This window comes from Rhamphochromis sp. 'chilingali', assembly GCF_963969265.1.
Source record: "Rhamphochromis sp. 'chilingali' genome assembly, chromosome: 14".
NCBI classification, from domain to species: Eukaryota; Metazoa; Chordata; class Actinopteri; order Cichliformes; family Cichlidae; genus Rhamphochromis; species Rhamphochromis sp. 'chilingali'.
Window position 1 is genome coordinate 27,170,819 of NC_137941.1, and position 26,484 is coordinate 27,197,302.

The 26,484-nt window shown below is 40.2% G+C and overlaps 1 protein-coding gene and 1 long non-coding RNA gene across 3 annotated transcripts in view; one reads left to right on the forward strand and one right to left on the reverse strand.

Moving 5' to 3' along the window:
- dgkh (diacylglycerol kinase, eta) overlaps nucleotides 1-26,484 on the reverse strand; it is a 93,555-nt gene that overhangs the window by 66,421 nt on the left and 650 nt on the right. Inside the window, exons 2-3 of one of the 2 annotated variants that reach the window (XM_080902175.1) lie at nucleotides 25,425-25,715; nucleotides 13,918-14,028 (exon numbers count right to left, since the gene is read on the reverse strand). In XM_080902175.1, the coding sequence (XP_080758301.1) occupies nucleotides 13,918-14,028; nucleotides 25,425-25,703 (390 nt within the window). In that variant the 5' untranslated portion in view covers nucleotides 25,704-25,715. The remainder of the gene's footprint in view (nucleotides 1-13,917; nucleotides 14,029-25,424; nucleotides 25,716-26,484) is intronic. The other variant, XM_080902176.1, reaches the window with a different exon arrangement.
- LOC308410078 lies at nucleotides 3,709-6,359 on the forward strand. Its single transcript, XR_013974120.1, has 3 exons — nucleotides 3,709-4,042; nucleotides 5,445-5,504; nucleotides 6,026-6,359. It is a non-coding gene; the product is annotated as an uncharacterized lncRNA (long non-coding RNA).

The following is a 26,484-nucleotide window of genomic DNA, read 5'->3' on the forward strand; positions in this document are numbered from 1 at the left end:
TTGATCCTTTTAAACTCGGCATGCATTTGGCTTGACACATAGCCAAAGTCCTGTGATCAGGACCTTCTGGCTGTGCATCACACAAGGCTGAGAACTAAAGATGACAGGGCTTTGGGAGAAGTGGATTCGAGTCTCTGGATCTTCTGATGTTGAGCTCTTTGGATTTGATCTTCTCTTAAAAAGCAGTTAAATCTGAGCTGATTTTTTTGCTGTCATGTTTTTATGTCATGGGTTGTGAAATATTTTGTGAAAAGTGTTCAAAGGTGCTGTATGAATAAATGTCTACTTGACTCAGGAAATAAGGAAATCCATAACAGGTCATCTTTAAGTTTAACTTATTTTTCCTTCTTCCAGCACAGCCATCAAGACACTCAAGGCATGACAAATAACACACACTGTAAAGCAATGAAAGCCACACTCCTCACTGAAGATAACTTATATATAGCCCTAGTTAGGGCTATCACTAACTTTAATTAACAGGCTAAACTAGGCGTGGCTTTACAGTCTCTGCCCAACCTCAGATTATATAAAGCACATTCATGTCATATAGTAGTGAGTTCTTGCAACCTCCTTTGCTGCATTGTTGATGGGAAGAATTTTTTTCATCTTATTTTATCCATAAAATATCCCACCCAAATCATTATTTTGTGTCAGCAAAAATTTAAAGTGACTCAAGAAAAATAATAGAGGATATTCAATCCATCTTGAGCCTTTAAAGCAATATGGCATGAATGCAGCACTGTTTTATACTGGTAAGTGGTTAAGCTGTCCTGGTGGTCTGGCCCCTGGCTGTGCTGTGCTGACCCGAATTCTCACTAGGCCTTCCTCAGATCCGCTGGCACCCAGGGGTGGGGGGGAGCGTCGTGCGCCCGTCCAGCACACGGACAGAACTCGCCAGCACACGCGACTCCTGGACACTCTGCGTAGCGCCCGCTCCTGCCAGTGTGCCAAGGCACTGCCAGACTAGTGCGAGTGCAGACAAACGCATACACACAGAGGTGCACATACACACACAAGTTCCAGACCGAGGAGGTTAGATTAGAGGTAAATGGGGAAAAAATGTCAACAAGAGTCAGAATATCAAAGGTTAAAAGGTTAAGATCTCCTTAAAATAAAATAAATGTTTAGAGGAAAATTAAACACATTAATGGAAAATTAATTGAAGTGCTTACAGGTAGAGAAATAACTGATCTAACAGAATTTGATAGGTCAAAAATGAGAGCAGGGATGTAAATAAAAGTAATAATTAAACACTGAATAACAGTGTCATTCTCATACCGGTACATAAATATGAACAGCCGCTCGCTTAGCTTAGCCTAGCATAAAGACTGAGAACAGAGAGAAAGCAGCTATCCTGGCTCTGTCCAAAGGTAACAAGACACACCTCATAAAGCTCAGTAATTAACACAGTGTATCACCAGGGTGGGACTCCTTGCTAAGCAACCACCAGAGGCTCCAGGATGTGACAAGTCCCATTCAGAACTGTGTCCAGAGAGCTTGATCAAGGAGATGATACAATGCACCTGATTTTAAACCGCCCTGCCTTCTGTATCATGTTAAAGTTTACTTGTTTTTAAAGCACTACATTATTACACAACTCTTGAGCGTGGCTCAAGAGTTGGCAGTTAGTCTTGTAATCGGAAGGTTGCCGGTTCGAGCCCCGGCTCCGACAGTCTCGGTCGTTGTGTCCTTGGGCAAGACACTTCACCCGTTGCCTACTGGTGGTGGTCAGAGGGCCTGGTGGCGCCAGTGACCGGCAGCCTTGCCTCTGTCAGTGCGCCCCAGGGCAGCTGTGGCTACAATGTAGCTTGCCATCACACCACTGTGTGAATGCGTGGATGACTGAATGTAGCATAAAGCGCTTTGGGGTCCTTGGGGACTAAGTAAAGTGCTATATAAATACAGGCCATTTACATTTTTTCACTCGCACACCTGTCTGGTATTCCAGCTCAAATTTTCTAACTATTCCAAAGTGTAGGACCAGAACATTAATTTGGCGATACCTTTTGGCTTTAATGCTCCAAGCCGCTGGTGCAGGCTGCAGGAGGAGCTGATAGCAGCAATAAATACTCAAATCATTCAATTTAGAACCAGCCGTTTCAACCAGGCTTTTCATAGACCATGCTTTATAGAAATGACTTTATGCTATTTTATGCTTTTGGTTTTTATAATTATTTGACTTTTCGGCCCATATAGCATTATTTAATTCAATAAATAAGACCTATTTATGTACATTTTAAATTATGATACTTTGTCCTTTCAATGTACTTTTACCACTATTAATTATTACTGTTTTTAGCTCTTATTAATTATGACATACATTTTGACATACATAGCCCGGCTCAGACAGTCTCGGTCGTTGTGTCCTTGGGCAAGACACTTCACCCGTTGCCTACTGGTGGTGGTCAGAGGGCCCGGTGGCGCCAGTGTCCGGCAGCCTCGCCTCTGTCAGTGCGCCCCAGGGTGGCTGTGGCTACAATGTAGCTTGCCATCACCAGTGTGTGAATGGGTGGATGACTGGATATGTAAAGCGCTTTGGGGTCCTTAGGGACTAGTAAAAGCGCTATATAAATACAGGCCATTTACCATTTACATACCCACATAGCAGACAGGTCTGGCCCGGATCTGGTGTCAAGCCGGGCCTGCTAGCTGACTTCTGGCATAGTAAGATATGGGCCAGGCCTGGCGTAGATGGCACTGTTTATGTGATGGCATGCCACATCTGGCCCAACTGTGGTTTGGTTTATGTGGCCCACGCTCATAGAAAACAGGTCTGGCCCTGATCCGGCATCAAGCTCGCACTTCTGACTGACTGGTGTCATGGTAGGGTGTATGTGAACCAGATGTGGGCCAGCTCTGGCAATGATGACACTATTTATGTTTCTATTTTCCTATTTTAGTTAGAAGACCCAAATGCCATGCTGCAATACTACAGGGTGGGCCATTTATATGGATACACCGTAATAACATGGGAATGGTTGGTGATATTAAAGTCCTGTTTGTGGCACATTAGTATATGTGAGGGGGCAAACTCCTCAAGATGGGTGGTGACCATGGTGGCCATTTAGAAGTCGGCCATCTTGGATACAACTTTTGTTTTTTCAATAGGAAGAGGGCCATGTGACACATCAAACTTATTGGTACTGTCACAAGAAAAACAATGGTGTGCTTGGTTTCAACGTAACGTTATTCTTTTATGAGTTGTAATTTACAAGTTTCTCTTTGTTCACAGCCATTGACATGTTGAAGAGGTTAACACGTGAGGAGCAGATCGAAATTGTGTTGATATCTGGTGAACGCAGTAACCGGGTCATTGCAGCATATTTCAATGCAAGACACCCTACGAGACCACCCATCTCCCATGCTACAGTTAGCAAACTGCTTGCTAAGTTTCATGAAACTGGTTCAGTGTTGGATTTGCCAAAATGTGGACGCAAGAAAACTGTCACTAATGAAGAAACATCAGTGGCTGTCCTAGCTTCATTCAGCAAGAGCCCACAGCATAGCACTCGCCGCATGTCACTGGAGAGTGGCATTAGTCGAACATCCCTTCGCCGGATATTAGCTACTCACAAATGGCACCCTTACAAACTCCAGCTACTGCAGCATCTGTCACGGTACAGGGCCATGAGGCCCAGGGTTTAAGTTCTAATGCATATTTTTGTATCCACATGTGTAGTTTAACGCATCTACACTGTAAAAACTGTGATTGGGGTTAATTAGAATCTAATAGGAGAGTAATAGTAATTATTACTCAGTAAAAACGTGTATGAGTAGTTTTAATCAAATCTAAGCAAAATTCAACAATTTTGAGATGTTCAGTTATTTAAATTTACACAGTTTTGTTTGGGGTAAATTCAGCAATGGTTTGTTGAGTAGATTTTAAAAAAAATGTTTGAGTACTAAAAAAATTTAAGAAATCTAATAGATTTAACTGATGAAAGCATTTTCATTTTAATCATTGAACACTTCCGCCCATAATCCTTTGTGCCACGTGCAGGACACACGCGCTTCATGAGTGGACATCTCCATTTTGTCAGAGGTAAGACTTCTTAATTTGTTCAAATATAAGACACGGTTTAAACAATAACGTATATCGGTTTTGAGTAAAGGTTTTAAACAGTATGATACGTCGAAATTTTATTAATAATCATCACTGTAATGATAGTATCGTATTTTTACACAAATGGCAGTTAGTGGACTGCTAGCACAAGGTCACTTTCCAAGCCTTCACGACTGTGTTACTGAACAGCTTTAACTAACCACATGTTTTACCGTATTAAAAAACATCAACGACATATTCCGATGAGTTTTAACGTCTTTCATCCACGTTTAAAAGTTCATGAAAATGTTTTGCGCTCAGTTGTGAGTGATTTTGTCAGCCACAGTCAGTTTTTCGAACTCCAGTTTCCAATAATGGCGGCCGCTACTAAGTTTTAAAATTACTCTTAGTAATCTTTCTGGGTCACAAAATAAACTTTTAACATATTTTCAGGCGAGAAAGTAGCTGTGTAAACATCAAATATCTGCTCGGTTCATCAAGATATCGCATGTTTGCAAAAGTGCTTCGACGTTTTCGGAGCATCTGCTACCCACCAGCTCGATAGCAAGCCGGGAGCTCGAGGGTCACTGAAGCCGCTGAGAACGGCACAATTCCCGGCACATCATTTTCAGATCACCGCGGGGTTTCGCTACTCAGTTTAAACGTAATGTATAAGTCACTTAGACAACCTAAAAATGTTATTGTTTGGTTTTTTCGGTGTTTTATTTGTTCGTGAGTAAATCGGTTTGGCTGAGATTAAAGTTATTAGATTAGATTAGATAAAACAAAACTTTATTAATCCTCCGGGATTTTCACACAGCTGAATAAACGTCAAACAGAAAACTGATTAAACAAAAGTGTGAGACGGTCGAGAATTTACTCCAGCGTCCTGTTATATTTTAGATAGCAAGGAGCAGACGGCTGAGTTTATTAAACTCCACCGAGACAGCGGTGACGCTAATCAGAAGGCTAGACCGTCCAATTTCCCCAGCCGTTTACTTCCAGCCTACCCGACCTTCTGGGGACCCGGCCCACGTAGACCGCGAAGGCCGGGTCCTCAGGAGGATGCAGCCCATGAATTTGGACAAACTTTTAAGATATTTTCATGCGAGGTGCTGTGTAAACTTCAAATACCTGCTCGGTTTATCAAGACATCGCATATTTGCAAAAGTGCTCTAAAGGTTTGTGTTCGTTTAGAGGCGTTAAGTCAGTGTCAGTGAGTTTATATTTACTGTTAAGAGTAAATATCTCACCAGAAAATTTGTAGAATCATTATTAGAAAATAACAGTAAACGTCCTTATATATTTTGAAATGTGTTAATCTATTGGAATGACTGCGTGTGTTTGTGTAAATTTTTTATTTTGGAGACTGCTATTAATGATAATGTTGCTTTCCTTTCAGGTAATGGAAGATCCCTCAACTTAAATTCACCTGATCAGCATGTAGACTGTGCATTATAAAGTAAGTTGTGATAACATGTTATATTAAATTAAACTAATGGTTTTGAAATTGAAGCGGCATAAAATTACCAAGTTGACCCCACTTAATCTAACTTATTTGTTTTTGTAAAAACAATAAGTAGAAAATAATTGCTTATTATTTGTAGGATTTTTTTCTTCTTCTCTATAATCTCAACATCAAATGTGTATAGATACCCATGCTCTTACATTTGTCATGAAAAACTATTTAGATTCTTAGATATATATTTTTCCATCACTTTAGGACCTGGCAAATGGGATGGCAGTGTAAGATATGCAAATCTTTTTCAACAAACAAACAAACAACAAAAAACAAAACGACAACAACAAAAACTTGATAACATGTACATCTCCCAAGTATTTGTTATTTGCAACATTTGGTGTGTTGAAGTGTGCTTTTTGTTTTATAGTTTTATATCTCAACTATTGTATAAATGAAAAGTAATAACTAATTTTATTTAATTGAAGGGAAATTTAACTCTGCCCATTTACATTTTATTCTAGGTTGAACAAGATGGAGGCAAAGCTTCGTGTAATTATTGATGACCAAATCGAGAAGTTGGTTCTTCCATCAGGGATCCCACCAACATTGGAGGAGCTGCAGAGTGTTGTGAAGGATACTTTTGGGATTTCAAATGACTTCAGTCTTCAGTATTTTGACCCAGAATTCCAGGACTACTTCACTCTTCACAGAGCTGACCAGATAAAAGACAAAGACACTGTGAAGGTTGTTGGCATCACCCCAGTCATGCTAAGCTTGACTCCGGTTGATGACAGTTTTGGCGGCCCCTCTGGCCAACTGTCTGACTATGACTCCTCATATGCTGAGTCAGTTGTATCCAATGCAGACTCTGCTGCAACTACTTCTTCTCAGTTTCCCATTCCACAGTTTGCATATGAAACTGAGATGTACCTGGAAAGAGCCACTGAGGAGTATAAAAAGAATGGAAATCTTCTGCCCACCTCCAAAGTAAAGACTGATATTCTTGAGAAGTTGGCTGAAACTATATTTACATTTATGGCCTATCCTTCAAGTGCACAGGTTAGTTATGTTGCTGAGGCACTTGTGACAAAATACCCTTGTCTCAAGGAACCTGGCTCTTTCTCAGGTTATTATGGTTGGCAACAAAGCATCAAATACAAGATGGCCAATTATCGTACAAAACTTAGAGGGTTTGGTGTTCCTGAGTTGACATGCAATGCCATGAAACACAAGAGTCCAGGTGACCAGAAGTCTGCAAATAAAGTGAAAAAGCCTCGGAAAGCAGAGGTAAATTACCTTCCGCCATATCCAGCAGGTGAAGATGAGGACAGTCAAGAAGAAGAGAGAATTCAGTTGCTTACTGAAGTCAAGAAAAGAGACAACAACAAAGTGATAAAAGAAAAAATGGCTAAAACATTTGCACATAGACGACATGAAATTGTCAACCTGTCCCCCAGCATTGAAGACATCAAAGCCAGATGGCCAGCTTTGTTTGAGGCATCTCATGTGAGTTCCAAATTCATTTTGGGTAGGCTTTTGGGGTTTTTTAATGTAATCTTTCAAACTTCAAATAATTTGAGGCCGCATCATGTTTTTTTTTGTCGTTCAGCTGCAGGATGAGTTCTACAGGATCACCCTGGTACACCTTGAACCCAAATTCATGTCCATGCTGGATGAGTACACTCCCAAACTGTTGGCCCTTTTCCATTCCAAGGGGGGAGCCATGGGATTGAAGTTGCAGGCTATCATAGCCAAGGTATTTTCCACAGACATTTCAGCTTGGAATTTTATTTAAAGAATTTTTTTGTCAAATTTCATTTGCATGGTGCACAGCTCCACTAATTTGTTTGCATGTTTTTGTCAGTGCAAGAGGACGCCAGGACGTCACTGATATAATTAACAACACAATTATGGGTTTCATGTTTTAATTGTATTTTAAATACATGTCTATTCTTAGTAAAAACAAACAAACAAAAAACAAACAAAAAAACACAAGTACAGGTATTGCTGGGTTTTTGTTTTGTCCCAAGAAGGAAAAACCCTTTCTGACGAACATAAACTAAATTAGATAAAAAACTAAAAGAATAAATTAATGTAATTTACTAAAACGACACATTTAAAGATTGAAGCTTACAAGCATGTTGACAATACCTTTGTGTTGACTGTCAGCACCCAGGCATGTGCATTAACATCAGCTAATTATTGCACATAATGCTCCATGTGGTGATAATTTGATATTTAACAGTTTTTTTTAATACTGCCAATTCTCACAGTTTTGTCTTAATAAATGGTCACTTATCTGATGGTAATTTTTGGAATTCTTGCTCATTTTCAGTCACCAAGCAATCCTAGCAATGACATAACCAGAAATCTGGTTATTCAGTGCTTGATGGTGTACCTTGGGGAGTCCATTGATCAACTGATCAAAGAGTACAGTGTAAGTGTTGAAGTAGAAACATTATTCTGTTTTTGTTATTCATATGTGTTTGTCAAGTTTCAAATAATTTGAGGCATTATCATGTTCTATTTGTCATTCAGCTACAGGATGTGTCCAGGAAATATTTCATGTGTGCAACTACAGTCAGAAAACTCATGTGTTTGTTGTTTCAGGATGCTGATGAGGATGGTGTGTCACAAGATCTTTCTGAACAGAGGATGAAAATCTACAAAATCAAGGCTGTTGGATCTGAGGAGGATGACATTGGCATTGTGCTGGAGGGTGTGAGAGTTATGCCTGCTCTGGGCAATTTTCCAAGAGCATGCGCAATGCTGGTTGAATTGACATATGCAGTCAATCTTGCCTATCCCAAAGAGCTAAAATACACCTTGGAAGTATTCCAGAAAACTTTCCTTGAACTGGATTGTGCTAAGCTCTCACCAAAAGTGAACAGCCTCAAGAACAAGTTATTGGCTTAAGTGAGGACTCTGAAAGAATGAAAGGGAAATAAGCTCACTGAAAACCTTTGGTTTGTCTTTGTTAGATGCAGCTATCTTTTCAGTTTTCAAAATAATTTCAACTTATTCATGTCTTACCCAAATGACCTGCAATGTGTCAGGCTGTATTTGTGCTCTTCATTTTAATGTTTGTTTTTTATTACCTACAAGTTTCTTAGGAATATTCTGTTTGAAAGGCAACAAATTGGAGGAATCACTAGTGAAGCTTTTCTTTGTTTATAGTGTATGTTACTATAAAACATTAGTTTAAAACAACTTTAAAATTTAACAGAAGTGCAGTCCTGTAGCTGTAGAAATGTTACTTCCTCTTACATGTGTCTTAGATTTTCTCAGGTTAAACATCCAAATTGGGATAAAAGGTTGATTTACATTATTGATATTCCATGTACATGAGTTAAAAAACCTTTGTTCTACAGTTATATTGAGTGATTCAATTTAACAAAAGATTGACTAACTAAAGTTTTTGTTAGTCAATCATAAATAAGTAACAGAGATAAAGGAAACGGTAAAGGATATTCAAATTTCAGGTTCATGTTGATATTACAGTCTAATCTAAAGATTAATTTCTTTTTTACAAAACTGGTTTACATTCATGCAGTTTATGTTGCTGTTGCTCTGTACACAAAGCTGTGTGATAAACTGTTTATGACACTAAAACAAATTTACAGCAGAGGAATGTATTTAGGAGATCAGGAGATTGTTGATGAGAATTCAGTGTATACGAGCAGAAAAATGTTATATTATAAATTACTGTGTTTTATTTTCCACAATAAAACAAATTACTGTGTTGATGTTTTCTTTGTGAAATTGATTCATTTTACTCAGAAAATAAGTTAAATTCATTTCATTTTCTCTTATTATTCAGTCATTATTTTTAAGGTTTATTTGGAAAATTATTGAATCCAATTTGAGTTTTACTGAAAAAACAAGAAGATTTCATTTCTTTGTAATGGATATTTTAGGAAGTTTTTACTAAACATTTGCCAGATAGTTAGTAAATTCAAAGTAATTTTTCTCAGAGACTTATTTCATATCAATTATTTTTTTTGGTAAAGTTGGGCAATTTCAACCTTCAGTTTGAGATTTTGACCCTAAATCCAACACATATTTACAGTTTAATTCTATTAATATCTACTTTTGTTTTCTATTTGAATTTAATTAACATTTTCTCTACATTTTACATAAATCTTTTGAAATTAAAATCTACTTAATTATTTCAAGTGTCACTTTGTTGCCATAACTTTTTTAAGTAACCTCTAGTCACAGTTTTTACAGTGTAGTTGTTTTCTAGTTTGCAGTTTAGTCCTTGGTTTCTTAGTCCCTTTTGTTATCTCTCCCTGGTCCATGTGTCTACCTGTCATGTTTCATGTCTCTGGTTAGGTTAAGTTCATGTTCTATCTCCATGTCTATGTCTCTGTGTTTCCTGTTTTATTTTGAAAGAGTATGGTGTTCTTTGTTCATTGTAGTTAGTGTTAGGCTGTATCCCAATTCAGGGTCTGCAGCCTTAAAGGCCACATTTTAAGGCCGATTACGTCACCGCAACGCGACAAAGGCTGTCCCAATTCGAAGGCTGCTCGAAATGCGGCCCTCAAATGCATCCTTCATTTCCCTGAATTTTAAGGACGTGGCGGTGTAGACTTCGTGACCCAACATATCCCAGAATGCATAGCGCGGCGGTGGGTGTGGATAATTTTGCCGAAGAGGGCGAGGGGCGCCCGAAGAGTAAACTTTAAGTAAGTACTGAATATTATGTCACTTATTTATGTGCAAATGTTTAATAACGAAGAACATGAAAACATTACTGTTGGCCACATGTCGACAAAGTTATGTGACATTAGTGACGTTTGTACAAACTTGGTTTTAAAGCCTTTACTTTAAAATATACGCCGTTCAATAGCTGACCTTAATCTTACAGAGAATGATCAAAGCTCATGTAGAAACAAACAAACAAATGAACAAAATATGTTCTCCTTCATTTCTGTCAAACAATGCTGTATGTAACGTTTCCAGCTGTTAGTATCATGGTTGCTAGGCAACCTGGGCAGCGCAACGGAGGCTAGACCGTCCCATTTCACAAGCCTCGCACTTCCGGCCTTAGCGGTCTTTAAGTACGCGGCCCTTGAGGATCGTTGAGGCTGCGTACTTTAAGGCTGCAGACCCTGAATTGGGATACAGCCTTACTCTCCCCTGTATTGTCATTATGTTTCCTTCTAGTCAGCTGTGTTCTCATGTGTCTCCACTTCCCATGATCACCTCGTGTGTATTTAAGTCATCAGTCTTCCTTTGTTTGTCGCCGCGTCGTCTGTTCAACTTCACCCATGTTACGCCAGGTTTCAGGACTCTGTGCTGGTCATGTTGCTTACGTGTATACGTTTCATAGTCCTTTGTTGTTCCAGCACAGAGTCCGGTTCATAGTAGTCTCCCATATGCATCGTTGTCACCCTGTCTTTGCTTTCCCTGCTGTCTGAGTTTAGTGTCAGTTCTTAGTTTTCCCAGTTCAGCTTCTAGTTTAGTTTTGCCTCTGTGCTTTCTGTTGTTTGCCACGTTAATCAGCCCAAATAAAGGCTCGCTTTTCGTTTCAAGTTCAATACTGTCTCCTCATCTATGTCTGCACCTGGAACCTCACACTCCCACACACGGTCCGCAGACCGTGACAGCATCTCAACGAGGATGACCCAGATCGGTGCACAGAATTTGCAGAATGGGCAAAACAAAGATTGGAACAGGACCCTCAGTTCACGCAGAAGATTTTGTTCAGTGATGAGGCAAACTTTTATGTGAATGGTGAAGTTAACAAACAAAACCACCGCTATTGGTCTGACACTAACCCACATTGGATGGATCCCTCCAAGACTGTTGGCACAACAAAAGTGATGGTTTGGTATGGTATATGGGGTACATCGATAGTGGGTCCATTCTTCATCAATGGAAACCTCAAGGCCACTGGATATTTGAAATTGCTACATGATGATGTGTTTCCCTCTTTATGCACTGAAGCTGGTACGTTCCCTGAGTTTTTCCAGCAGGATGGTGCACCACCACATTATGGGTGCCAGGTCCGAGCATTCCTAGATGAACAGTTTCCTGGAAAGTGGATTGGTCGTTGCGGGCCAGTTGAATGGCCGCCAAGGTCTCCCGATCTGACCCCCTTAGACTTTTATCTTTGGGGTCATCTGAAGGCAATGGTCTATGGTGTGAAGATACGAGATGTGCAGCACCTGAAACTACGGATACTGGATGCCTGTGCTGGCATTTCTCCTGCGGTGTTGCTATCAGTGTGTGAAGAGTGGGAGAAGAGGGTTGCATTGACAATCCAACACAATGGGCATTGAACACATTTTATAAGTGGTCAGAAACTTGTAAATAACTCATGAAAGAATAAAGTTATGTTGAAACCAAGCACACCATTGTTTTTCTTGTGACATTACCAATAAGTTTGATGTGTCACATGGCCCTCTTCCTATTGAAAAAACAAAAGTTGTATCCAAGATGGCCGACTTCTAAATGGCCACCATAGTCACCACCCATCTTGAGGAGTTTGCCCCCTCACATATACTAATGTGCCACAAACAGGACTTTAATATCACCAACCATTCCCATGTTATTACGGTGTATCCATATAAATGGCCCACCCTGTATACTGCTATGGTAGCCAACATTTCAAATGCAGGTTTGACAGGTTTGTGAGTGAACACTTTATCCAAAACCTAGTGAGGGTTTACTCATGTTTACTACTGGGTGGCTGTAGCTCAGAAGGTAAAGCAGGTCACCTACTGATTAGAAGGTTAGTGGATCCCTGGCTCTTCCAGTCTGCATGTCAAAAGTGTGAATGTGTATGCATGTAGTTAGGAAGCCCTCAGTTTAGAGAAAGTGTGTGATTGGGTGAATGTTGTATAGAGTAATCCGGGAGAGTAGAAAAGTGCTATATAAGAATCAGTCCAGTCACTGTCTGAACAGAGTTTTGTCATGTTACTTTTGCACTATTATGTTCCGGCGCATGTTGTTATTACATGGCTTGATTAAGGTACACATTAGGCTGACATCTGGGGCCAGAGTTGAAACTGTTCTGGGCCAGCACAGGGCCAGCAGTGTGTCTGCAACTGGCTTTGTGCTGGCCCATGTGTGGGCCACCTCTGGCAAACCAGATCTGGGCTACCAAAGGGCCATCATTCTTTGCGGTATGTGGGCCATGTGTAAGCACATTGTGTGGGCAGATCTGGGCCATACCAATTTTGCTATCTGGGTAGTTATAAGCTAATATCAATATAGTTATATTATATCTTATCAAGTTTTATGGTCCTCAGCCGGAAAGGGGTGGAGTGCCCACTCTGGGTCAGGGACGAGTTCTTGCCCCAAGTGAAAAAGTTTAAGTATCTCGGGGTCTTGTGACAGGAGAAGGGAGCGGGAGATCGACAGACGGACTGGTGCTGCAGCTGCAGTGATGTGGACGCTGCAAAAGCGAAGCTCTCAATTTAACTGTCAACCTACATCCCTATCCTCACCTATGGTCACAAGCTGTGGGTAGTGACCAAAAGAACGAGATCGTGGATACAAGCGGCGGAAATGGGCTTCCTCCGAAGGGTGACTGGCCTCTCCCTTTGAGATAGGGTGAGAAGTTCGGCCATCCGGGAGGGGCTCAGAGTAGAGCCGCTGCTCCTCCACATCGAAAGGAGCCGAGGTGGTTCAGGCATCTGACAAAGATGTCTCCAGGGTGCCTCCTGGGTGAGGTGTTCTGGGTATGTCCCACCAGAAGGAGGCCCTGGGGCAGACCCAGGACCCACTGGAGAGATTATATCTCTCGGCTTGTCCGGGGAACGCCTTGGTGTTGCCCCGGACAAGCTGAAGCAGGTGGCTGGGGAGAGGGATCTCTGCTTGGGCTGCTGCCCCGGCCCCGGACAAGCGGAAGAAGATGGATGAATGGATGGATGTTTTATGTTTTTCATTTATAAGAAGTAGTGCTTATTTTTATTATTTGGTGGGGTTTTGCTCTGCCTTGTTGTCAGCTTGTTAGTCATCTGTGAAGTGCTTTGCAGTGCTAACCTGCAAGTCTTTATAGGTAAAAGGACTGACTGACTGGTCCAAGCCAAAACACAATATGGTGCATAATCCCCTGTAAAACAGCAAAATGTCTTTTCTCCCTGTTGATTTTTTCACAGGTTAAACAAATGAGGTTTGAGGTATGAGCAAAGGCTTCCTGTATCTAGCGTTTATGCTAAGCTAAGCTAATCAGGTGCAATTTCAAGATATGTATTCACCATACAGACATGAGATGGGTATTTATTGTCTTATCTACAGTTCCTTAAGAAAATAAATAAGCGCATTGCATCCTTAATGCCGGACTGTGTTTCTCAGTCATTTGTGGCGTTAGAATAACAGTAACAGTAAAAGCAATTAGCAATTCATCCCCAGTGGCCACTAGAGCATGTGCGCCATGTGAGGAAACACTCAGTAAACCTACCTTGGCATCTTTGGCGTAGTAGAGAGTTCGTCCTCTCAGTTTGAAGTAGCGCTTTTTCCACCTCTGGAATGAGCTAGTCTGTTTCAACAGCAATCCCTCCTTTATACTTGTCTGCAGGGAGACAGAAAGACATCACAGAAATAAAACATATATATCAGAGGAACCTTCAGTCAAAAAGTAGCACAGACCTTCTCTCTCTCTCTCTCTCTCTCTCTCTTTTACAAATGTAGAAGGCACTCTTTGATTTATCTACAGGAAACTGATTAGATAAAATGTGCCTACTGTCTGTGATCGTGTGTGCATGTGTGTGAATGTGAACAGCAATTTTATGCATGGGAGACAAGGAATAGGACAAAAGTAGAGAAGAAAGGAAACCCATTACACACACACCAGAGGAAACAAAGAAGTAAAAGGAAAGAAAGATTAAAGGGAAAAGAAAGAAGGAAAGATAGAAAGAACAGTAACCCACTGACTGCTTAAGTGTGGCCAGCTTTTTCAAGTATTCTACATTTAGAGAAAAAAATGCTCACGAAAACCTGGGAAATTTTTATATTTCCAGTTACAAACAAATCGTTTATTTTAAGCGATCTCTTCATGAAGGAATCCCTAAACTTCATGTGTTTAACTGAGATGTGGCAGCAAAGCATGGATTATATTCACTTGAAGGAAATCTGCCCGGCTGGCTGCTCCGTCATCGGAACTCCACGTCTTTCGGGACGTGGCGGAGGACTCGCTGTTGTGCACTAGGACAGATTCACATGCAGGCTGATGAACTCGGACTCCTTTTCTTCACTTGAGTTGCAGATGATGTGATTTTTATCTGCGAAAAGCGCTATATAAATAAATTTTACTTACTTACTTACTTACTTACTAATGGGAATACCATTACAATACCACGTACTAATATGAAACATTTACAAACCTCCTATCAACATTAATTGCACTTTGGCGAACTTTAGAATAACCCTTAGCTACAAAACTGTTAGGAGTTGGGTTCTGGTTATGTGGTGCTTTTGTCTGTATGTGTTTTTTGGTGCCTCCCTTTTTGTATAGGTAGGCGGGGCAGTGAGTCACTGAACCTGGCACACCTGTTACTCATCAGATGCTTTCCTCAAAAGTGTTCTTTAGGAGCTACCTGAAAGAAGACTAGTGTCGGAGTATTGGCGTTTTTTTGGAGCATCTGAAATTCTGCCCCTGCCTGCTGGAGCCCTTGGATACCTTGGTACCAAATAAGCTCTCCAACTGTCTGTAAAGTTTACTTTAAGCTTTTCTCGGTTATCGGGCAAGACCCTCCTAATTCTCGTCCCTCTCCTTTTTTAGATCGAGTGCACTACCTGTGTGTGTTTTCGTCACCTGCACGTCCTGGCTCCGCGTCCCCATTCATACAATGTTGTATATATTTTGTCCTTGTAAATACCTCCCCCTCACTGTAAATAAACTGTCTTCACCGCAACTCTGCCTCCGTGTGTTCTGCTTCCTGGGTCCATCTGCATTTGCCATAACAAAAACAAGCTAAGGGTTTTGGTTTTGTTGGGATTACAGCCTCTAAAATCATCCAAATATTTAATTACAAGAAAAAAATAAGTCAACTTATTTAAAGTTTATTCAAATCTATTTAAAGTCAAGTCTCAAGTTATGAATACCATATCAGAGTCAAGGAGGGTTTTTTGTTAAATGCCTAAAAGAAGCACCTACCATTGCCTGGTGTCACACAAATCGCGTATATTTGACAGAGATTTTGTCAGAGTTTCCATGAGGTGTTAGGTAACTGACACTGATTTATCCTTTTAGAAGGTCACCTTATGGGGGGAAAGTTTTGAAACCTACTTTAAGACAAAGCCACTAACTGTTTCAATATATTTTTTAATAAGATTTCACTATGTTTTCCAGGATCTCTGTTTTTTTTAGTTACATTTACAATGAGGATCTCATCATTGACTTGGGGGCCTAAAAATAACTTTATATTTATACTGTTTTAACATAGTTCTCTGTTGATATTAATAATATTTTAATTGTTCCATAGTGCTTTGTAACTTACTATAACTTCCCATGTAATGAGTTTTAAAGAAGACTGAAAGCGGTTCTAATCTGAAGCACAAATCTTTCTTTGCTAATATGAAATTTTAACTGCAGATATTTTTAAGATTATGTGTTATCTACATCATCTTTGTAAGGCATCTGTAGCTCTAACCTTACTTTTTTTGTTGTTTTTTGCCTAATTAGATAGGGACAGTGAAGACTGACAGGAAAGTGGAGAGGGATGAAGACTTGTGGTAAAGGGCCGCAGGTTGGACTTGAACCCGGGCCAGCCACTCTCAGCCATATGGGCACTTGCCCATCCCAGTGAGGTAAAGTGGCGCTAACATTACTATCATTGAAAAATGTTTATAGAACAGGTTTTGGGCAGATTATGCAGTTTGCTCATGTCAGCTAGTTTTAATTTAGATGTTTTTTAAAAAGCAGTTTTATAATAGAAACTTCACTGAGTCATTTCTTCCACATGACTAACAAATTTCCTGAGCAAGCAGAATATTTCACTTTGTCCTCAGTACTTAGGTTTTATAGTGTTGAGCTTTTAAAAGGCTCAATATAGTACGAGCTATGAAAAAAACTGTCACTTCCTAATTTCTTGTTTTTTGCATTTCCCACACATTTCAGGTCATCAAACAAATATTAATAGTAACTAAAATAACCAGAGTAAATAGAAAACACACTTTTTAAATGATGACTTCATTTATTAAAGCCAAAAACCAATCCAAGCCTGCCTGGCCCTGAAAAAGTAATTCACGTAATTACTTTTTTCACATATCAACTCATTTAAATAGAATCTGTCTAAAACGGTGAAGTAAGCTAAAAGATCTCAAACATCAACACATCATGCTATGATCTAAAGAAACTCAAGAGCTAATGACAAAAATATTATAGAAATGTTATAGACATGTATCAGTCCGAAAAGGGTTGCAAAGATGTTTCTAAAGCTTTGTTACTCCAGTGAACCGTGATGAGAGGCATCAATGACTCATGCAGGAGAAATCTAAGGAACTGCACTGATCTCGCTTGTCTCAGTTAAGGTCAGTGTTCATGATTCAACAATAAGAAATGGACTGGGAAACAATTGCATACATATCGCAAACGCTTGACTGAAGTTCTTGCTCCCAAAGGTAGCACAACCAGTTATTAGGTTTACTGGGGAATAACTTTTTTACACAGGGCCAGGTGGGTTTGGATAACTGCAATACAAACTGCATTTTGTATTTTCTCAGATTGTCTTTGTCTAATATTAAAGTGTCTTTGATAATCTGAAGCATGTAAGTGTGACAAATATGCAAAAAAGAAATCAGGGAGGAGGCAAATCCTTCTTCGCAGCTCTGTACGCACACAGATGGAAATGCTGCATGGAAGGACATCATTCTCTCTGGGCTCACAGAGGAGAGGTGGGCCCCACACACACATGTGTGCACACACATACAAAATGAAATGTGCACACACACACACACACACACATGCAAGGCTATTTATAGCAAAGGAAAGCTGCTCTCTTAGGGGAGAATTACAAACAGACACGGAGGCCTGAAGCTGACATCCTGCCCACCAGCTGTGTCAACTTAAACACAGAAAACACGGCTGTAGAATAAAAGCTCACTGTGGATGAACATCACACAGACTGGTTATGTCATACTGCAAGAAGTAGGCATGTGATGTTGGGAAACAAAAATATAGATTATTAGAAATGATGAATCCTTAACATTGTGAAATCATTACTCAAGTCCTTCTGTAGCTCTGCAGCACTTGAACAACTTTCTATTACTATCTTCCTGAACCCAAACTGAGATTAGTTAAGTAACACTGCAATTTTCTTTACTACTTTAGATTCATTAAAACTGATATGACTACACCTCAACATTATTCTCTTCTCATTTGTCTGGCTCTAGTCTCCTTTGCCATTGGTGGTGACTGAAGCAGGAAAACAACAGGAAAGAGAAACACTGTTCATTTTCTAAAAACATATGTCCACTTACATTAATTCTGTCCTTCCTTTTCCATAAGTTATGGCCTGAAGACTAAATTCTTGCAGCAGATTAAGATGCAATATCTCAAAGCTGACTTCCCTATAAGGCCTTAGCAGCTTGCTGCATAATTACAGTCAAAGGGGGGCTGTATCACAGACATAGCAGTTGAGGTCATCTCCACATTTAAACCTTTTTGAGGTACTGACAACACACCAAGGTTTGGGGATCTCTTCCACAAAATCTCATGTGAACATAACTGTTGTTAGTACATCATACAGTACAGCAATGTCCTTTGGAGGACCACTGTTGACACGAGCGTGTGCACATATTGTGAGCTGTAAAAGGGAAAGGGGAGAGCCAGGTGATGACTGAGGAGCATAATGAACACCTATTTTATTAAGATTCAATACACACACACCCAATGCAAAAAGTCAGTTGTGTACCAAGTCCCACACATGCCTCCTGGGCAAAGCCCATTCTTCTTTGACAGATCTCTCAAGATTCTCCAGATTTGATGGTCTTCTGGCATGGACCTTGATGTTCAGTTCAATCCACAGATGTAGTTCTTCACCAGGAGCGACATTTCTTTGTGTTTGTTTCGTCGTTGTGTTGAAAGACAAAGCAACAACCCAGACCCATCTCATCTGACCAAAAGATGAACTTGGTATACATACATACATAAGAGTATACATAATCTTTCTCAAGGTTGTCCTTAGCATACTTCAGTCTTCCAGGCCTGTTCTCTACCACTCCTTTACTGTGTGTCTCTCTCTGAATTTGTTAATAGTACTTCTCACTCCAGTTTTTTAGACTGGGAACTTTGTATATCCATTTCCTGAAGTGTGAACATCAACAATTCTTCTTCTCGAGTTTAAACCGATGTTTTTTGTTTTTGACATGATGTTTTCTGACATAAGAGCTTAAAGCCTTTCTGAAGTTTTTATACTGTGTGTTAGATAACTTTCAGTTTGAACTTGATTTTAGAAGGTTTGAGCATTACAAAGTTAAAGCACATCATTGCACAGCAGTGGTTTGGTCTATGAGTGGATAAAATAAGGTCAGTATATAATGCTGACCCTGGTCATTTTAGTTTTTTCTGAAAGAATGATTTTCTAAAGAAAACTTGTATGTTTAGAAATGCTATGTTGAAAACCCCACACTCTGTTAAAAAAAATTTAACAAAAACTTTAAATTTCACAGGGGGCTAATAATTTTGTCCTCATCAGTATGTGTATTGTATATCCCAGTGTGTTTCACAAATCCAGAGAAAACTTTTCGACTTTTTGACTTTTAGCAGAGAGTGGCAAAGTGGAACTTGAAGTTCATCCACAGCAAAAGAAATGACTTTGCTCTAGTTGGCCGTTCTAGTTTCTATTTTGTTCCTCCTTGGCCTCCATAGTTCCTTTCCTTGTCTTCATCTCCTTCCTGTTGCCAAGTAGGCCAGAAGTGATCTATAAATAGTCCCCCTGCTTGCCTCTGTACACGGCTTCTCTCTTTGGCTAAACTGTGAGAGAGAGTGGGTCCTGTGCCAGAGAGAAATGAGTAACCTGAGCACCATGTACCTTACACCCACACTTTGCCTGGCCACTGACAGCGGGACACACAGCACAGGCTACAAACAACATGCACAGACATACACACACAAAAAACACACACACACAAACTGATACAATGGACAAAGGCACAAGCAGTTCAAATGAATTCAGCAGCTGTGGTTGGTGGATAAGAGCAGAGCAGGAGTTCCCTAGGAGGCTAAACGAAGAGAGCAGAGCAGACCTACGTCCTGTCTTTGACAATACCCAGACAAACAGTCAGACACTTAACTCACACAGAGGCAGTTCGAGTAAGACCTTATGAACTTAAGCTGTGACTAGCTGGTCTTTTATGTTTCTTATCTTAAAGCCCAGAGCAGCGTGTTTTATACCAACTATAAGTCTCTTCTCAACCTCACTGAAGTTTGCTTGATATTGGTAGATTTTTTGTTAAAAATGTTTCTGATCACTTTATTCCATAGTGTTATTAGAGTACTGTCACCATAACAAGGTTGTGACTCCCAAGAAACCACTGTGCCTCGCTTGCAAAGTCCTGTGAATCGGCAATCTTTTACACTATTTTTATGTCCAAACAATATATAAATGTATCGGCTTTAATGTTTCTGTCCAATTGCTGTATTTACCATTATGTGTAATTATGCTTTTAACAAACATAAGAAGCATCAGTGAAGCAAACCTAAAAAAGTACCATAGCTTGTAAACCACTGTGCAGGAAATATGTGCCAACAGTAGTCTTGTACCTTTCTTTATTCTTCCCACTGTTGCCACTCCATTTTTTTTATATTTGGTTTTGTTAGCACTCTGTGGGAACATGTTTGCTCTTGCACCAACTACAAGTAAAAACACAACCACCATAAAAAAAACAAACCAAATTAAAGAAATAAAGTTGAGTTTCAAAACTAATTCCTGTTAAAAGGCTCTTTGGTTATCTGCCTTTAGTCTTCTTGGAAACTGGCTGGCAGCTAAGAGAAGCCCACTGTTTCAACCATCACTCCATGCAGTCAGGCTCTGTTATACATCCATTACCAAATCATTTGTCATTGCTGAAAAAGGCTGGAGTTCTTGGGGAAGCAAGTCTTTTGGGCACCAGTGCTGAATCTCTCCATTTCTTCCTACACATCCGCCACTCTCCTGCAACTGTCTTGGCATACTGTCCTCTCTTGTGGGTGTAATTGCAACTCTGTAGTCTTCCTCCTCAAACTCCCACCACATGCTAAAATTTCACCATAGTGAAGGGAAAATTACAATCCAACGTGTAGTTGGGACAGGGCAATTCCCTTGTGATTTCCTTTGTGCAACTGGACCACATATATGGGGAGTTATACATGTGTCAAGTGGGCACACGGGATGTTATTGAGGCCAGTAATTTCCACACAATTATCTCAGTAGATTTAGCTACAAGCTTTGAACAGAAGAAGCCTCAACTTAGCAACTTACTTCAGAGAACATAATTATGTACATTTGGGAGCAAGTGAGATATAGGTTATCTGAAAGTGGAAGGCAAATGTAAAAGTATGGTGTCTTTTGTCTTTAGCAATTTAAGTATTACTTAAATTCATAATCATATATACATAATCGCATACACCCAAAGTAAGCAATATAATAATAGCAATGTAATAAATATATTGTTTTTCTTTACTTCCTCTTTGAGTTGAAGAAACTGATTTTTGTTTTTGAGTTATTTAGTTTTTGTTAAGTAAGCCTTGAGACAAGACACCAGGTCAGTTTTTCTGCTACGTCAGCACTTCCCAGGTGATAAAAGTTCAGGTTCTACATCAGTAATTCTTCAGCTAAAGGGACTTTAGCTACAATATTATATATGTTCTGCAATACTCTGTCATTTTATATTTGCTCCTTTATGTTTACAGTTGAGTTACTCAAGCTGTCCTTTATTTCTCTTCATGTTAAAGTAACCATCAGAATGGTAAATGGTAAATGGCCTGTATTTGTATAGGGCTTTACTTAGTCCCCAAGGACCCCAAAGCGCTTTACATGTTCAGTCATCCACCCATTCACACACACTGGTGATGGCAAGCTACATTGTAGCCACAGCTGCCCTGGGGCGCACTGACAGAGGTGAGGCTGCCGGACACTGGTGCCACCAGGCTCTCTGACCACCACCAGTAGGCAACGGATGAAGTGTCTTGACCAAGGACACAACGACCGAGACTGTCCAAGCTGGGGCTCGAACCGGCAACCCTCCGATTACAAGACAAACTGCCAACTCTTGAGCCACGATCGCCCCATGCTTTATTAACCTCTTAAGCCCCAACGCCCCCTGATACGGGGGAAAAAGGCAGGAGATGAGTTAGGCTTGGGGTTTAAGAGGTTAATCACTAAGGAAGTTATGTAATTTATATTTAACAAAGCTGTGACACCATGAGTGCAGTAGGTTGCTGGCTTGATGTCATGCAAAACTCAAGTTGTCTTGCTGAAGAGTGGAACATCTCAAAAACAAATAGCGGAACAAATAGCAATCCCATTTATATCACATCAGTTATATCAAAAGAAAATATTGAACTTATCCTGAAAGAGTGTGTTTGTGTATTTATGTTCTGTGGCTGAAAATGAAACCGAAAATGTCTACGTTAACTCAACAAGCACTTTGATTTACTGGAGTCAGAAAATGCATGTTATCCAAATATGCAAACACTGTTACTGTAATACTTGGCTTTGCATTAACATAAAAATAAATTGATTGCCCTAATTCTTTTATGGTCATGTTAACTTATTCAGGTTTACACTGTTATCAAGATGAAGTACTTAAAAAAAAAAAAAAAGAAACTGAGTAGCCCCTTCTTGCAAAGTTAGACAATACATCCAGAGAGACTTCCTAATAAATGCCAGTTAAATTTAGGGGAAAAAAAACAAAAAACAAAAAAATCTCCAACAACTTATATATCCATCCATCCATCCCATCCATCCATTCGCTTCCGCTTATCCTTTTCAGGGTCGCGGGGGGCGCTGGAGCCTATCCCAGCTGTCATAGGGCGAGAGGCAGGGTACACCCTGGACAGGTCGCCAGTCTGTCGCAGGGCCAACTTATATATCTCATATCCAAAAAGCCAGTCCTACACTTTCCATAAAAGGAAACCACAGTGTGTCACATCTCTCTGCTATATCTCCACCCCACTCCCACTAACTCAGCATATCTGCTCTGGATTATTTTATGTCAAGCTTGCAGAGCTATCCCGATTCCCCGGACAGCAGTAACAGCAGCGCAACAGCAGCAGGTTCTGACATGCCATCAGCTCTGCTTTCAATCACACAGCTACAGCATTAGTCACACGTTTATAAGCTCTCTTCAACTGCAACAGCACCTCCTCCAAAAAAAAAACAAACAAAAGAAAACAGAGGGGGCTGAGAGTGGAGATGACAGCAAAGAGGCTATGAAAAGATTATTATGCATCCTTACATTTTGGCTATAATAATAAATATGTAGCCCAAGTATACTGGATCTTTTGTGCGATTATTGTCATAAACTCACTTAATGGCTGAAATGCATTGCACAGCAATGTATGTTTATCACCATAGAGAGAAATATCCATTTCTAATTTCTATTTCTATTTCTAATCCCTCCCATGTACAGTCCAATCCCATTAGTTTTTGTATAAAAGAAGAGCTCCCGGAACAACAACAGTGGGCTTATATCAATAATAATTGATATTAGTCAGAAAAACAGCTGCAGTGACTTCAGCTGCATTATTCAGTGTTCTTCTGTCACGAGTCAAGACTTTCATTGAAATCAATATCAATGTTACCATATGAGCGTCCATTTTTCCTTAAATTGACTTTGTTGCCCACAGTAGATTGCATGAGATGTTGTTATATGAGCTTAATAGCTTATCTAATTCTGCCTGAACAACCCCCCTGTTGACTCTTTTCTTTCATTCCTCCTACTCTAAAAGCTTTTGAGAGCTTTCGTGTTACATTATATGAGTTGTTAACTTGGACATTTCCGATTCAAGTTAGCCGTCTTTCCCATTTTTACATTCTGTCTGCGTTTTGGTTTACTGACAAGCCTTTCTTGGAATTTTTGGAAAATTTCAAACATACGCAGAGAGGGCATATCGGAGGTAATTATGGGATGAGATTTACTCCGTGCCATATGTGCCCCCTGTAACTAAACCGGTCTAACAGGCAGGCATTACCATGGAGTTGACCAATAAGGGACGGAAGATGCCGTTGTCTGTAGCAACCAAAGAACCAGAGAGATAGTGGACAGACAGAGGGATGGACACAGACAATGTGACAGGCAAGCGTATGCACATACATGCATGCACACACAGATCCAGAGCTGTGCAAACAACCCAGTGGAACAACACTCAGTGAGTCAGTGCCTGCATGATCCATTAGGAACTCTCAGCACAGACACACACACCAAGAGAAAACTCAATGACCCACACGAAAACAAGTCTGAGACCTCTGTTAGCGCTAAGTCAACATGCTAGGCAAACTGATGCAATTACAACAGAAGTGCTTTATACCACTGATAATTCTACAGTGACATGGAGCCTGCTGAATATAGTGTGGCAGAACAGATTAGGGCTATCTGGGCTGTCTGCCAACCGATGCAATTAGCATCACCTTCAGTATATACATTGCTGCAGTCAGGAGCGTACATCATATCAACCTGCCTTTTATTCACTTTTTCAAACTCCAGCCAAACTTCATGGATGACAGGCGAATAAAGAATGACTGATGGAAAAATCAGCCTACAGCAAACAGTCCTTGAGGAAAATTCAACAAACATTAGCTGATGAGACAGTCATTCACCTCTGTTTACACTTAAGACTATATATTATATCACCCTTTAGGTCAGCCCTTGCCTGACATAATAATGTTGCAACTGCAAACATTTATGGCTTTAAGCTTCTCAAATCTTTTCTCGCAGAATAATGAGCTTTTTGTTTCTTACTAGTCACTCTAAGCAAAACTGTTTGAATTTAGTAACTTCTGATAACATTTTATCATTATTTATAACATTATTATTCATAACATAACAATCAGCATCAAATTTTTGATTTTTTTTTAGTAACTTCTTAATTAAATCAGCACAAATATCTCTTAAAGTGTTTCCTCTAGGTAGCATTTTAGGAGATTTTGCATAAAAAATGAATGTCCAGACATTCCTGAGCCCCAAGTCTCTAAATATATCCCCATGTTGAATAATGAAGATGAGGTGGAGCGGAGCAGTCAATAATTAAGTGGATCCCTTGATGTGGGAGGGTGGCCCTCATTAAGCGTGTGAGCCAAGAAAGCTTGGGTGTCAGAGACGAAGAATCTGCACAACATACTCTCACTTAGTCCTGCGTGTTAAGCAGAGAGATGCAACAGATTGCAAACAGATGCGAAACAAAATGTTTTATCATAAAGGCTGAAATGTTTACTTCATTTTCTATCAGGTCAAACTGACTTTAAGGCCAGAATGACATTCAAGGCTAAAGAACTGTGCACACCATAGATGAAAATTTAACACACAAAAAGATGTTGCTATCATAAGGAATACTTGCTTTCTTTTGCTTGAGTAGACTTTGTTGCCAGCAACAGATTCGATAAGTTATGATTAAATAATCTTAAACCTTAACGTAAAGAGAATAATTACATCTGCAATTTTGCCCAAATAACCCCCTATTACTGATTTTTATTTCACACCTTCCATAGAAAGACGGAGCTTTCATGTTACATGTAAATGCTTAAATATAAGTCTATCCTTGCTTCTTACTTCGCTTTACTGGTATCTTAGGCATCAGTAAGGCTGAAAGACAATAAAGCTCTGCGCACAAATGAAACTGTTGAATGTCCAAAGCAGCAGGTAGATCCTTGGTGCTGTCATAGCAAACGTTGCTTGAGGATAACCCAGCAGCCAGGGAGCAGCTAGTCCCAGCAAACACACACACTAAATCAGATATCAATACAAGCAGAGAAGCGACAGTTGCCTTACCTTGCTCCTGATCTGCCCTGAGGTGGACACTTTCCGGATGAGTTTCTGGGGGCCTTCCTGCTCTGCCTCGCTATCGGAGGACTCCTCCGTAGCGCCGGAGCCGGCGACAGCGCCCACCACATGGGCATGGATCCCCGCCGCGGACGGCGGCCCTTTCTCCGGCTCCTGTCGAGGGGAGGGATAAAACCAATCGGGGTTAGCCTTCGCCTCCGCCGTCCCCTTCCTCTCCTGGAGGCGAGAGCTGCTCAGCGGCTGGGAAGCGTCTCTCCTCGCTGTCATCTCTCACTGCCTCTATGACAATAAAGACGGCTGTGTTTGCTGGAGTGTGTGTGGGCCGGGAAACGCATAGGGGATGTAGCATGTCGCGGCACAGCGGGGATGGGCTACACGGCGTTTATATATAGATATTAAAAAAGGAGCCGAGTCTCTGTTTTGTTGCTGGTTATGGTTCCAGCCTGCACGGCCAGTCCAGACTGAGGCTACAGACCGCCTCATCCACTCCGTAAACCGGGGAACTTGGCCATGGAATGGCAGACCCTAGCGGCTGTCTGACACAAACACGAGAGAAATTAAACTACTTTTGAGTTGTTGTTTTTGCCTGATGTGATGTTGAATAACTAATATGCACACAAAGACTATTATAAGTAGGTTTCTAATATACACATCACAGTGATAACTAGCTAAGAGTTATATGGTAGTGGCACTGTAATTCATAGAAATAGTCTCATAATATTTGTTTCTATTTATAGCTGCTGTTGTGGGCCTAATGAGAGCTATATAGGAGTTATGAACATATAGGCCACAAAGGCATATTTTCTGTATTTTTTTCAATATTTTTCTATAAATATACAATTTTTTCCGTGTTATAATCCAAGTCCAAATAACTCACTTTTATGTATGTAACTAAACCGCTAAACTGATTTGACAAGACAGCGTTAAATTGAATTTCCATGAAGCGGACAACAGTTTTACTTCGATTTAAAACTAAAGGAAATGGACAGACTGTGTGGGTGAAAAAAGAATCAAAAACTGTTGTTTATCTGAGAACTGTTAACTAAGA